At 42.6% G+C, this 15,300-nt stretch overlaps 1 protein-coding gene across 7 annotated transcripts in view; it reads right to left on the bottom strand.

Annotated features, from left to right (window-relative positions):
* Positions 1-15,300, bottom strand: part of BIRC6 (baculoviral IAP repeat containing 6) — an 854,588-nt gene that overhangs the window by 672,083 nt on the left and 167,205 nt on the right. For all 7 annotated transcript variants that reach the window (XM_053711846.1, XM_053711848.1, XM_053711852.1 and 4 more), the window contains exon 14: positions 7,854-7,985. In XM_053711846.1, the coding sequence (XP_053567821.1) occupies positions 7,854-7,985 (132 nt within the window). The remainder of the gene's footprint in view (positions 1-7,853; positions 7,986-15,300) is intronic.

Raw genomic sequence — 15,300 nt, 5'->3', positions numbered from 1 at the left:
CTCCACTTCGCCGCCTTCTTGTACTGCACACCAATTAGTTCTAGCTTAGACCTGGCTCATAAATATGAGGACTTTTTCTCAGCCTGAATAAAAAAAAATGTACACAAAAACATAATTTATGCTTACCTGATAAATTTATTTCTCTTGTAGTGTGTTCAGTCCACGGGTCATCCATTACTTATGGGATATATTCTCCTTCCCAACAGGAAGTTGCAAGAGGATCACCCAAGCAGAGCTGCTATATAGCTCCTCCCCTCACATGTCATATCCAGTCATTCGACCGAAACAAGACAAGAAAGGAGAAACTATAGGGTGCAGTGGTGACTGGAGTTATAATTTAAAATTTAGAACCTGCCTCAAAAAGACAGGGCGGGCCGTGGACTGAACACACTACAAGAGAAATAAATTTATCAGGTAAGCATAAATTATGTTTTCTCTTGTTAAGTGTGTTCAGTCCACGGGTCATCCATTACTTATGGGATAACAATACCAAAGCTAAAGTACACGGATGAAGGGAGGGACAAGGCAGGAACATTAAACAGAAGGAACCACTGCCTGTAGAACCTCTCCCAAAAACAGCCTCCGAAGAAGCAAAAGTGTCAAATTTGTAAAATTTGGAAAAAGTATGAAGTGAAGACCAAGTTGCAGCCTTGCAAATCTGTTCAACAGAGGCCTCATTTTTAAAGGCCTAAGTGGAAGCCACAGCTCTAGTGGAATGAGCTGTAATTCTTTCAGGAGGCTGCTGTCCAGCAGTCTCATAGGCTAAACGTATTATGCTACGAAGCCAAAAAGAGAGAGAGGTAACCGAAGCCTTTTGACCTCTCCTCTGTCCAGAGTAAACGACAAAAAGGGAAGAAGTTTGCCGAAAATCCTTAGTTGCCTGTAAGTAGAACTTCAGGGCACGGACCACGTCTAGATTATGCAAAAGACGTTCCTTCTTTGAAGAAGGATTAGGACACAATGATGGAACAACAATCTCTTGATTGATATTCCTGTTAGAAACCACCTTAGGTAAAAACCCAGGTTTAGTACGCAGGACTACCTTGTCTGAATGAAAGATCAGATAAGGAGAATCACAATGTAAGGCAGATAACTCAGAGACTCTTCGAGCCGAGGAAATAGCCATCAAAAACAGAACTTTCCAAGATAAAAGCTTAATATCAATGGAATGAAGGGGTTCAAACGGAACACCCTGAAGAACTTTAGGAACCAAGTTTAAGCTCCACGGAGGAGCAACAGCCTTAAACACAGCCTTAATCCTAGCCAAAGCCTGACAAAAAGCCTGGACGTCTGGGTTCCCTGCCAGACGCTTGTGTAAAAGAATAGACAGAGCAGAAATCTGTCCCTTTAGAGAACTAGCGGATAAGCCCTTTTCTAAACCCTCTTGTAGAAAAGCCAATATCCTAGGAATCCTAACCTTACTCCATGAGTAACTCTTGGATTCACACCAATATAAATATTTACGCCATATCTTATGGTAAATTTTTCTGGTAACAGGTTTCCGAGCCTGTATCAATGTATCAATAACCGAATCCGAAAACCCACGCTTTGATAGAATCAAGCGTTCAATCTCCAAGCAGTCAGCCTCAGAGAAATTAGGTTTGGATGGTTGAAAGGACCCTGAATTAGAAGGTCCTGCCTCAGAGGTAGAGACCATGGTGGACAGGACGACATGTCCACTAGGTCTGCATACCAGGTCCTGCGTGGCCACGCAGGCGCTATCAGAATCACCGATGCTCTCTCCTGTTTGATCCTGGCAATCAGTCGAGGTAGCAACGGAAAAGGTGGAAACACATAAGCTATGTTGAAAACCCAAGGGGCTGCAAGTGCATCTACCAGCACCGCTCCTGGGTCCCTGGACCTGGATCCGTAACGAGGAAGCTTGGCGTTCTGGCGAGATGCCATAAGATCCAGATCCGGTTTGCCCCAACGACGAATCAGTTGAGCAAATACCTCCGGGTGTAGTTCCCACTCCCCCGGATGAAAAGTCTGGCGACTTAGAAAATCCGCTTCCCAGTTCTCCACACCTGGGATGTAGATTGCTGACAGGTGGCAAGAGTGTGACTCTGCCCAGCGAATTATCTTCGAGACTTCCAACATCGCTAGGGAACTCCTGGTTCCCCCTTGATGATTGATGTAAGCCACAGTCGTGATGTTGTCCGACTGAAACCTGATGAACCTCAGTGTTGCTAACTGAGGCCAAGCTAGAAGAGCATTGAATATTGCTCTTAATTCTAGAATGTTGATTGGTAGGAGTTTCTCCTCCTGAGTCCACGATCCCTGAGCCTTCAGGGAGTTCCAGACTGCTCCCCAGCCTAGAAGGCTGGCATCTGGTGTTACAATCGTCCAATCTGGTCTGCGAAAGGTCATTCCTTCGGACAGATGAACTCGTGACAACCACCAGAGAAGAGAATCTCTGGTCTCCTGGTCCAGATTTAGCAAAGGGGACAGATCTGAGTAATCCCCGTTCCACTGACTTAGCATGCATAGTTGCAGCGGTCTGAGATGCAGGCGCGCAAATGGCACTATGTCCATTGCCGCGACCATCAAGCCGATTACTTCCATACACTGAGCTACTGATGGGCTTGGAATGGAGTGAAGGGCACGGCAAGCATTGAGAATCTTTGATAACCTGGACTCCGTCAGGTAAATCATCTCTACAGAATCTATAAGAGTCCCTAGAAAAGGAACCCTTGTGAGCGGTAACAGAGAACTCTTTTCCACGTTCACTTTCCACCCATGCGACCTCAGAAATGCTAGAACTATCTCTGTATGAGACTTTGCATTTTGAAAACTTGACCCTTGAATCAGAATGTCGTCTAGGTACGGAGCCACCGCTATGCCTCGCGGTCTTAGTACCGCCAGAAGTGAGCCCAGAACCTTTGTAAAAATTCTCGGGGCCGTAGCTAACCCGAAGGGAAGAGCTACAAACTGGTAATGCCTGTCTAGAAAGGCAAATCTTAGGTACCGATAATGATCTTTGTGAATCGGTATGAGAAGGTAGGCATCCTTTAAGTCCAAAGTGGTCATATATTGACCCTCTTGGATCATGGGCAGGATGGTCCGAATGGTTTCCATCTTGAACGATGGAACCCTTAGGAATTTGTTTAAGATTTTTAAGTCTAAGATTGGTCTGAAGGTTCCCTCTTTTTTGGGAACCACAAATAGATTTGAGTAAAACCCTTGTCCTCGTTCCGTTCGCGGAACTGGGTGGATCACTCCCATCACTAAGAGGTCTTGTACACATTGTAGAAATGCCTCTTTCTTTACTAGGTTTGTTGATAACCTTGACAGATGAAACCTCCCTTGTGGAGGAGAAGTTTTGAAATCCAGAAGGTATCCCTGAGATATAATCTCCAACGTCCAGGGATCCTGTACATCTCTCGCCCAGGCCTGGGTGAAGAAAGTCTGCCCCCCACTAGATCCATTTCCGGAGAGGGGGCCCTGTCTTCATGCTGTCTTAGGGGCGGAAGTAGGCTTTCTGGCCTGCTTGCCCTTGTTCCATGACTGGTTGCCTTTCCAACCCTGTCTGTAACGAGCAGTAGTTCCTTCCTGTTTTGGAGTGGAGGAAGTTGATGCTGCTCCTGCCTTGAAGTTACGAAAGGCACGAAAATTAGACTGTTTGGCCTTTGATTTGGCCCTGTCCTGAGGAAGGGTGTGGCCCTTACCTCCCGTAATGTCAGCAATAATTTCCTTCAAGCCGGGCCCGAATAAGGTTTGCCCTTTGAAAGGAATGTTGAATAGTTTAGACTTAGAAGTTACATCTGCTGACCAGGATTTAAGCCATAGCGCCCTGCGCGCCTGTATGGCGAATCCGGAATTTTTAGCCGTAAGTTTGGTTAAATGCACTACGGCATCCGAAACAAACGCATTAGCCAGTTTAAGCGTTCTAACTTTGCTCAAAGTCTCGTCCAATGGTGCTGTGCGAATCGCCTCTTCCAGAGACACAAACCAGAATGCCGCTGCAGCCGTGACAGGCGCAATGCATGCAAGAGGCTGCAATATAAAACCTTGTTGAACAAACATTTTCTTAAGGTAACCCTCTAATTTTTTATCCATTGGATCTGAGAAAGCACAGCTATCCTCCACCGGGATAGTGGTACGCTTGGCTAAAGTAGAAACTGCTCCCTCCACCTTAGGGACCGTCTGCCATAAGTCTTGTGTGGTGGCGTCTATAGGGAAAATTTTTCTAAATATCGGAGGAGGGGAAAGGGCACACCGGGTCTATCCCACTCCTTACTAATAATTTCTGTAAGCCTTTTTGGTATAGGAAAAACGTCAGTACACACCGGTACCGCATAGTATCTATCCAACCTACATAATTTCTCTGGGATTGCCACCGTGTCGCAATCATTCAGAGCCGCTAACACCTCCCCTAGTAACACACGGAGGTTCTCAAGCTTAAATTTAAAATTTGAAATTTCTGAATCCGGTCTCCCCGGATCAGAACCGTCACCGACAGAATGAAGCTCACCGTCCTCATGTTCTGCAAATTGTGACGCAGTATCAGACATGGCTCTCGTGTCATCAGCGCGCTCTGTCCTTAACCCAGAGCTATCGCGCTTGCCTCTTAATTCGGGCATATTGTATAATACTTCTTTCATAGCATTAGCCATATCATGTAAAGTGATTTGTAAGGGCCTTGATGTACGTGGCGCCTCAATCTTACGCACCTCCCGAGCGGGAGACGCAGGTACTGACACGTGAGGAGAGTTAGACGGCATAACTTCCCCCTCGTTGTCTGGTGATAATTTCTTTATCGGTACAGATTGACTTTTATTCAAAGTAATATCAATACAATTGGTACACATATTTCTATTGGGCTCCACATCGGCTTTTGAACATAATGAACAAGCAGATTCCTCTGTATCAGACATGTTTAAACAGACTAGCAATGAAGCTAGCAAGCTTGGAAATCACCTTCAATAAGTTTACAAGCAATATAAAAAACGCTGCAGCGCTTTTAAAAACACAGTTGAATAACAAAGAAAACTAATTCAGTTAGACAACAATTCTTAACGAGAAATGTATTAATTAGCAGAGGATTGCACCCATTAGCAAAAGGATGATTAACCCCTCAATACCCAAAAACGGATATCAAATTAAGATTTTTATCACAGTCAAACACACTGTCACTGATCTGCTGTGACTGATTACCTCCCTCAAAAACGAATTTTGAAGACCCCTGAGCTCTCTAGAGACGTCCTGGATCAAGGAGGAAGAAACAGGAAGACTGTGCTAGAATTTTAACTGCGCAACAAGGCGCTAAAACAAGGTCCCTCCCACTCATATTACAACAGTGGGAGACCTGATATAACAGTTTCTATGCAGAAAATACGTTAGCCATGTGGAAAAAAATCATGCCCAAAAAGATTTATCACCAAAGTACCTCACAAAATGAATAACATGCCAGTAAACGTTTTAAAAACAACATTTTGAATGTCATGCAAAGTTATCACTAAGCCTGCTACCAGTCGCTTCCACTGCAGATAAGGCTTAAACATTATTTCAGTATTAACAGTATTTTCTCAGTCAAATTCTAGTCCCTAGAATATAACTCGACTGCGCATACATTTATCAGCCTGATACCAGTCGCTACTACTGCATTTAAGGCTGTACTTACATCATATGGGTAACAGCAGTATTTTCTTAGTCAATTCCATTCCCAGAAAATAATGTACTGCACATACCTCATTTGCGGGGGACCCCGCATGCTATTCCCCTCTTTCTGAAGTTACCCTACTCCTCAGAATGTCGAGAATAGCCAGCGGATCTTAGTTACGTCTGCTAAGATCATAGAAAACGCAGGCAGATTCTTCTCCAAATACTGCCTGAGATACAAAAAACGGCACACTCCGGTGTCATTTTAAAATAACAAACTTTTGATTGAAGAATAGTTAAGTAAAAACTCCAGCTCCTCTCGCGACCTCCTTCTTTGTTGAGGGTTGCAAGAGAATGACTGGATATGACATGTGAGGGGAGGAGCTATATAGCAGCTCTGCTTGGGTGATCCTCTTGCAACTTCCTGTTGGGAAGGAGAATATATCCCATAAGTAATGGATGACCCGTGGACTGAACACACTTAACAAGAGAAATATAAATTAATTTGACAGTAAGTTCTATATATCTTGGCTCGGTTCATATACGTAGATAATAATCACAACCAAAAAATATCTCCTCCCATGGAGGGTGACAGAACTAACCACTATATAATGAGAAATATTACCCCCAGATTCCTCCTACTCTTAGGTATGTCCAGAAGTAAACACACAGGAAAGAGCAAGGGACGGAAATGGTGATTATTATTACTAAAAAATATGAGCCAATATATAGAAATTGCTTTATTTTTAGAGTTAATTATTTATTATCTTGGCACTCCCTGGCTAATCACCAATAAGCAAAATAAAGTTCAATGCCAAAAAAGATGTATAATGGGTGGGAAATCAAAAACACACAAGCATTGGCTATCCGGGGGGCTACATTTCTTTAAAGGGAAATTAAACCCAAAAAAATTTATTTTGTGATTCAGACATAGAAAAAGATTTTTAAAATGTTTCCAATTTACTTTTTTTTATCAAATTTGCTTTGTTCCCATGATATTCTGTGTTGAAGAGATACCTGGGTAGCCATCTGGAGCACTACATGGCAGGAAATAGCGCTGCCATCTAGTGATCTTGCAAATGGATAACATTCTTGCAAAACTGCTGCCACATAGTGCTTAAGAAAGGGGCCAGGTCCTAAGGATACATCAACAAACGATATCAAGAGAACGAAGAATAAATTATAATAGAGCATGCAATTTTCTAATTTTCTTCTATCTGAATCATAAAAAGCAAAAAATGTGGTTTGATATCCCTTTAAGGCATCCCGTTACAACAAATTAAAAATAAATACATAAATAAATAAAATAGGCAACTAAAAAAGTACTTTGGTTCTCAAGATGCATTATACCATGCTTTAGCCATTTTATTCATGCATTGAGAATTAACAGACTTCTATTAAAAGTGAAAATACAACTCTAAACAAATTGACTAAATTAAAGGAAGTGACAAAATGTATAAAGCCAGTCATCTCATACAATTTAACTCTGATTAGTTATTAATTTTAAGGTTATGAAGGATTACATTATGAATTTAAAAAAAAGGAGTAGAGTACATAAAATGTAGTTTGGTAAACCTGACGCTAACTATGCAACTCAGCCATGCCACCATTTTGCAATATAAAGAAGAATTTCAAAAACACAACAGTTTGAGATACTTTTTCGTTAACGGAAGGCCACTCTGTTGGTGAATACAGAATGCCAGCAGGGCACTCCACAGATCCTCTGGCATCTACCCCAAGTGAACCTTGAGGAATAATGTTTACAAAAGGAGTTTTGTCCCCGTTGAACCCCCTTGGTGGAGGCAAAAAAAAAAATAAAAAAAATAGTGGAGGTTGGTGAATGTCTTCACCCATGGGTACATTTCCTTTAACGGACCAAAACTCTATAGCGCCCTCAGCTGGCATTCTGTATTTATACCAACAGAGTGGCGGTCCGTTAATGAGAAAAGTACCCAGTTTGGATATGAATTTGTCTCATGACATTATCCAGTTTAAGCATACAATGAAGCTTTTGATGCAAAACTAGCAATACCTAATGTTGTGATGGATTTAATATTTTATGACAGACGATTCTCATGATAAATATTAATTGTATTAAATACATCACTATGTCTGAGAAAAGTTTGAGCTCTAATTCGGTTATTGAACAATTCAGTTAAACAACTAGCAATAAATTCAAAAATTTAATTACAGTTAAATAAGTAATTTGGTTGAAGGCTCAAAAATAAAAAATATATAGAATAAAAACAAACTTTGTGAATCTTCTACGTCCATGTTTTGCATCTCTTCACTCAAATCCACAAGGCTAGGTTTTCCATTTCTCTCCATTTCAATATTGAATGCAGGGGATAAAGGAAAGGAAATGTGTCTATCTACAGGAGCCTCTAGAAACGGAAAATAAAGCATGAATAAAAGGTTGGCATTCTATTCTCTACTTCCAAAAATAATCCCACAAATGCATACAAAGAAGATTGCATATGCATGCAACTGAACAAAACATTTTCATAGTACATCATATATTTCCATTTTAGATCTACATAGTGTTAGAACAACTCTGTATTCTGAAACAACTGATCCATATGGTAAAATAAAAAATTATAAAAAAATATTGAAGATATGAAAAATAAATTTTATTTATCTATTTCTTACTAGGGTCTAAAGAAAATTAATTGCAATATATTCCTACATACTACTTTTATTACAGCAATGTAAGAGTTAAGAGGCAATATGTAGACAACACAAACTTAAAGGGCAATTATAGTAATAAAATGACATGCTCCGATTCATTATAGCGTGTTATTTTATCATTAGAAACGCTGCAAAACACAGTTACAGTACTGATCAGGAACCGCAGAGCAGTGCTGGTCCACAGCAGAAACGACTGCTGATCTAATCAGCAGTGAGAGTTGCATGACACAGTTGTGCAACTAGCACTGCGGACTGGAACAGTGGCAGTGTCCACTCTGGCACTGGCAATGCAGGGGTAAAACACAAATTTTATGCATCACTAGTAATAAAATGACATGCTATTGCAATTTAGAGCATTTTATTACTATAATGGCCCTTTAACAGATCACAAATATAAAAACAAAATGTATGCTTACCTGATAAATTTATTTCCGGACATGGAGAGTCCGCAACATCATTCCAATTACTAGTGGGATTTTTTTAACTCCTGGCCAGCAGGAGGTGGCAAAGAGCACCCCAGCAAGGCTGTTAAGTGTAACCTCCCTTACCCATAACCCCCAGTAATTCAGCCAAAGGAAAATGGAAAAAGAAGAAATACAAGGGTGAAAAGATGCCTGAGGTTTACTAAAAAAAAAACTGCTGAATTATAATTAAAAAGAGGGCGGGGTTGGGGACTCTCCATTTCCGGAAAGAAATTTATCAGGTAAGCATAAATTTTGTTTTTTCCTATGACATGGCGAGTCCACGACGTCATTCCAATTATTAGTGGGAACCAATACCCAAGCTAGAGGACACAGAATGAACAGGGAGGGAGAAAAAGGCAGGAGAACCTAAACAGAAGGCACCACCGCTTGAAGAACCTTTCTCCCAAAAGAAGCCGCAGCCAAGGCAAAAGTATCAAATTTGTTGAATTTAGAAAAAGTATGCAGAGAGGACCATGTTGATGCCTTGCAAATCTGTTCCAAAGAAGCTTTATTTTTGAAAGCTCAAGAAGAGGAGACAGCCATAGTGGAATGAGCCGTAATTTTCTCAGGAGGCTGCTGTCCAGCAGTCTCATAAGCCAAACAAAACAAAACGTCTCAACCAGAGAGACAGAGTAGTACAAGTGGCATTCTGACTCTTATGCTTTCCAGAGAAAACAACAAATAGGGCAGAAGATTGCCAAAAATCTAAAATAACTTAACATCCAAGTTATGCAAGAGACGTTCCTTATTAGAAGGATTAAGACAAAAAAGAGGAAAGACGATTTCCTGATTAATGTTTCGATCCGACACCACTTTAGGGAGAAAACCCAATTTAGTACGAAGGACCGCCTTATCTGCATTATAGATAAGGTACAGGGAAATCACACTGCAGAGCTGAAAGCTCAGAAACTCAGCGAGCAGAAGAAATAACAAGGAGAAACAAAACCTTCCAGGTTAACAACTTGATATCAACAACATGCATTGGCTCAAACTGAGCCTGATGAAAAACTTTAAGAACTAGATAAAAGCACCATGGAGGAGCAACAGGTTTAAACAAAGGCCTGATTCTAACCAGGGCCTGAACAAAGGCTTGAACATCTGGTAAATCTGCAGACATTTGTGCAAAAGGATAGGTAATGCAGAAAACTGACTCTTCAGAGTACTGACAGACAAACCCTTCTCCAGGCCATTCTGAAGAAAAGACAAAATCCGGGGAATCCTAAACTGGCTTCAGGAAAACCCTTAGATTCGCACCAATAAAGATATTTACGCCATACCTTATGGTAAAATTTGCGAGTAAAAGGTTTGCGAGCTTCAAGCATTGTATTAATGACCGCTTCAGAAAAAACACGTCTAGATAGAACTATGTGTTCAATCTCCAAGCAGTCAGCTTCAGAGAATCCAGGTTTGGATTGAGGAAAGGACCCTGAATTAGAAGGTCCTTTCTCAGAGATAACCTCCAAGGAGGTAGAGATGACATCCTCACCAGATCCTGCGAGGCTATGCAGGAGCTATTGGGATTACTGATGCGCTCTCCTGTTTGATACGAGCAATGACTTGTGGAAGGAGAGCAAACGGAGGAAACAGATATGCCAGAGAAAACATCCAAGCAACCGCTAGAGCATCTATCAGAACGGCCTGAGGATCTCTTGACCTTGAACCGTACTTGAAACCTTGGCGTTTTGGTGGGACGCTATCAGATCCAACTCTGGAACCCCCCCACCTGAGGGCTATCTGAGAGCCCACTCCCCGGGATGAAAGGTCTGTCTGCTGAGAAAATCTGCCTCCCAATTGTCCACTCCTGGAATGTGGATGGCAGATAGACAATAGCCCACTGTAGAATGCGAGTCACCTCCTTCATGGCTAAGGAACTCCAAGTACCTCCCTGGTGATTAATGTAAGCCACAGATGTGATGTTGTGTGACTGGAATCTGATAAACTGGACTAAAGACAGTTGAGGCAACGCTAATAGAGCATTGAAAATAGCTCTCAACTCCAAGATGTTTATGGGAAGAGAAGACTCTTCCCGAGACCACAGGCCCTGAGCTTTCAAAGAACCCTAATCAGCTCCCCAGCCTGACAGGCTGGCGTCCGTAGTCACAATCACCCAGGAAGGTCTCAGGAAGCAAGTGCCCCGAGACAGATGATCCTGTGACATACATTACGAGAGAAAGTTTCTTGTTAGGGAGTCCAGATTTATCGTCTGCAATAAATCGGAATGGTCTCCGTTCCATTGGTGGAGCATGCAAAGCTGCAGCGGTCGTAGACGGAACCGAGAAAAAGGAATGATGTCTATTAAAGCCACCATCAGACCAATCGCCTCCATGCATTGAGCCACTGATGGACGAAAGGCAGACTGTAGAGAAATGCAGGCAGCAAGAAGTTTGGATTTTCTGACCTCCGTCAGGAAAATCTTCATAGACAGGGAATCTATAAATGTCCCTAGGAAACACACTTTTGTAAATGGAACTAGAGAACTCTTTTCCAGATTCACTTTCCACCAGTGGGAACATAGAAGAGACAACATCTCTGTATGATATTGTGCTAGTTGAAAAGATGACGCCTGAACCAAAATGTCGTCTAGATAAGGCGCCACAGTAATTCCCTGGGATCAGACTACAGCCAATAGCGCCCCCAGAACCATTGTGAATATTCTGGGAGCCGTGGCCAGACCAAAAACGAAAAGGGCAACAAAATGGAAATGCTTGTCCAGAAATGTAAACCTGAGAAACTGGTTTTGATCCCTGTGAATGGGAACATGCAAGTGCGCGTCCTTCAGGTCTATGGTTGTCATGTACTGACCTAACTAGACCAATGGAAGAATGGAACCAATAGTTTCCATCTTGCAGGACAGAACCCTAAGGAATTTGTTGAGATACTTGAGATCTAGGACGGGACGAAAAGTTCCTTCCTTTTTGGGAACCACAAATAGATTTGAATAGAATCCTAGACCCTGTTCCTTTTGAGGAACTGGTACAATAACTCCCAGGGAGGATAGGTCCTATTAGCAATTTAAGAAGGTTTGAGGATGATCTTGACAGGAGAAATCAGCCCCTTGGAGGGCAAGACTTGAATCCTATTCTGTAACTCTGGGATACTATGTCCACAGCCCATGGATCTGGGACATCGCGTATCCAAGCCTGACGAAAAAGAGAAAGCCTGCCCCCGATCTGATCAAATTCGGATTGGGGTGGACCCTTCATTAAGATTTAGAGTCAGCGGAAGGCTTTTTGTTTTGTTTTCCCTTGTTCCAGGGCTGGCTGGATTACTAAGTGGACCTGGATTGGTATAGTTTGTTAGAGGAGGACTTCTAACCCTTAAAGTTGCAAAAGGAACGAAATGTAGAAATTTGCCAAACCCTAGGTCTATTCTTTTTGTCCTGAGGCAGGAAAGATCCCTTTCCACCTGTAATCTCTGAAATTACCCTTATATGTAAAGGTCAAGAGCTTGGCTTTTGAAGAAACATCAGCCGACCAAGATTTTAACCACAGAGCTCTGCGGGCTAGCACAGTGAAGCTAGACATCTTAGCTCCCAGTCTAATTATCTGCATGTTTGCATCACAGATAAAAGGTATTGGACAGTTTAAGGGCTTTGATCCTATCTTGGATCTCCTCTAACGTAGTTTCCTCTGAAATAAGATCAGACAAGGCATCGCACCAATAAGATGCTGCTTCAGCAACTGTGGCAATACTCTCTGCAGGTTGCCACTGTAATCCTTGATGGATGTACATCTTTTCTAAGCTTCTAGCTTCTTATCCATTGGATCCTTAAAAGAGCAACTATCCTCTATAGGAATAGTAGTTTTCTTAGCAAAAGCTCCTTCTACTTTAAGCACAGTGCGTCATAAATCACAAATAGAGTCAGCAAAAGGAAACCTCCTTTTAAAAACAGGGGAAGGGGAAAAAAGAACCCCTGGCTTATCCCATTCCTGAGCTATAATTTCAGACATCTTCCTTGGAACAGGAAAAACCTCCTCAGAAGATGGAGAATCAAACTCTATCCAGTTTAGAAGACTTTGTGGGGTTGAAAGCAACCGAAGTCTCAGAGTCATCCAAAGTAGCTAGAATCTCCTTCAGTAGTAACCAGAGGTGTTCAAGCTTAAATCTAAAATTAACCTCTTCAGTCTCTGAAGAATTTTTTGCTAAAGTGTCAGAGTCTGAGATTTCACCTTCAAAAGCTACTGTAGTATTTTCCTCATCAGACAAATGAGAAAGGTTGACTAATGCAGACTTAGGAGTCAGAGGCCTTACTAGCAGGCAAATTTTTAGATTTCCTCTGACGCTTACCCGAAGTAGGGAAAGCTGACAAGGCACGTAAAGTAAAGAACGGCCAAATAAAATACACCTCTAATATATGCACAGACACATTAGCACATAAAAAAATAAATTATGCTTACCTTATTTTCTGTTCTTCAGATGGAGAGAGTCCACAGCTGCATTCATTACTTTTGGGAATATAGAACCTGGCCACCAGGAGGAGGCAAAGACACCCCAGCCAAAGGCTTAAATACTCCTCCCACTCCCCTCAACCCCCAGTCATTCTGCCAAGGAACAAGGAACAATAGAAGAAATACCAGGGTGAAAAGGTGCCAGAACAACAAATATTACGTCCGCCCCACATAAAAACACGGGTGAGGAGCTGTGGACTCTTTCAATCTGAAGAAAAGAAAATCAGGTAAGTATAATATATGTTTTTCTTCATAAATGGAAAGAGTCCACAGCTGCATTCATTACTTTTAGGAAGACAATACCCAAGCTATAGGAGGACACTGAATGCTAAAAACAGGAGGGTACAAAAGGCGGCGCATTCTGAGGGCACCAGGCCTGAAACCACAACCCAGCGAAAATCCTGCTGCGTCCAAAGCCAGGAAAACATATGAAAAGGAAAAAAGGCCCCAACGACACTGACCCGCTGAGAGTCCACAAGCCTTGCTAAAGACCGCAGAAACAGACTTAACTGAGCCAACACCCCTCCAGGAGACACCATCACCCAAAAGGACGGTCCTCAACCACACACCCTTACAGAGAAATAAAAATAGAAAACCCCAAAAAGCGAGCCAAGCTCACATGGACCCTAAGGGTTCCTGAAACAAGGGAAGGCAATGCCCAGACCCCAAACTGTACAGAACCACAAGGTTGAGACCTGGAATCAGAACAGAGAAGAAAAACGTTCTCCGAAAAAACAGAGCAACCGCCCCGAAAAAACGTCAAACCGGAGTCCGAAGTCGCCAGTAACTCAGAATATCAAAATATTCCCAAACAAAAACGTGCATCAAACCCAGAGAAGCAACCTCTGAACACCAAATGCCGCAGTCATAACCAGGATGACTTGGAAAATAAAATACTTGCAGACAAGTAAAATACAGCTGAAGATAGATAGCCAACACCGACAGACTGCCAACTTTCACTAATTAGCAGGTACATTGCTGGTTATTCAAAGCTGCAAGGCCTACCCACGTCTCTGGAACAATGAGGAGCCCAGAGCCTCAAAGAGGCTCACTGTACCTCAACGATCCGAGGATAGACAACATATCTCAGTTCCTAATCCAACACCGGACCCAAGTAACCTACAGGTCTGAGAGACTGGGGAACAGAAAGGACCCCAACCACCAGCCCCCAGATAAAAGGGCGGAATGGGATAGCCTCAGGTACCCCAACAGAGCTCGGGAGCCTTAAAGAAGCACCTACAAACAGGTACTCCCAATGAGGACCCAATAGAGACAGGTTGAAAAAGACAAGCCCTATGATAACTAGCCCGACACTCTATGGCAGTCTCCACAAAGCACATCCCCAGGTACTCCCAAGGAGAACCCCACAGAGACAAGCGTAACTATAAGATCTAACTTGAAGACTGCAAAACCCCAGACGGAACAGAACAATCCGAGAAAGTGGACCACTCTCTGGACAACCATCCTCCAGAGAGAGAAAAACTTCACCTCCTTAAGAAAGGCAAAACAGCGCACACACTCACAAGGCCAAAGCGATAGTCTGAGCCGAATGAAAAACATCCAGGCGCCACTGAGGAATATGAAAAGGGAACTTCCCAAGAGGGAAGCAAACCCAGTTCAAGAGCAAGGCAGGCCCTGAGGAGCCTGAGCTCACAGAACTCCTGGCCAAGCTGCTAGAAGGTCAACTAGCGAGACCGTAAGATATATGTTCCCTGGAAAACTAGATCTCCCGAACCGGCTATAGGATCATAAAATTCCGGAAAAGGAATGCCAGATAAGGTCATGAAGAAAGAGTGCCCGCACCCACAGCGGGATGCAGGTAGTGAAACCATGGAGCTAACCCCTAATCAAAACCCCTGGAAACAACCCCTAGACGGAGCCAGGATAAGGATACAACATAGCCTATAATGCTTAATAATAACCGACTAACTCCCAGAGTAGGAAAGACCGCAAGGCCCTCCCATAAGGCGGCCTCAACTGCTAAGGAGAAAATGGACAAAGTTCAGAGAACTCAACCCGAAGGAAGAGTTCCATAAAGAACAAGCCCAGAAAGACAATTCCAATTGCGAGTATAGATTCCAGAAGGAATATAAAACAAA

Source organism: Bombina bombina, chromosome 4, assembly GCF_027579735.1.
Source record: "Bombina bombina isolate aBomBom1 chromosome 4, aBomBom1.pri, whole genome shotgun sequence".
NCBI classification, from domain to species: Eukaryota; Metazoa; Chordata; class Amphibia; order Anura; family Bombinatoridae; genus Bombina; species Bombina bombina.
The sequence above is the reverse complement of the archived record's forward strand: the minus strand, read 5'-3'. Positions and strand labels throughout refer to the sequence as shown.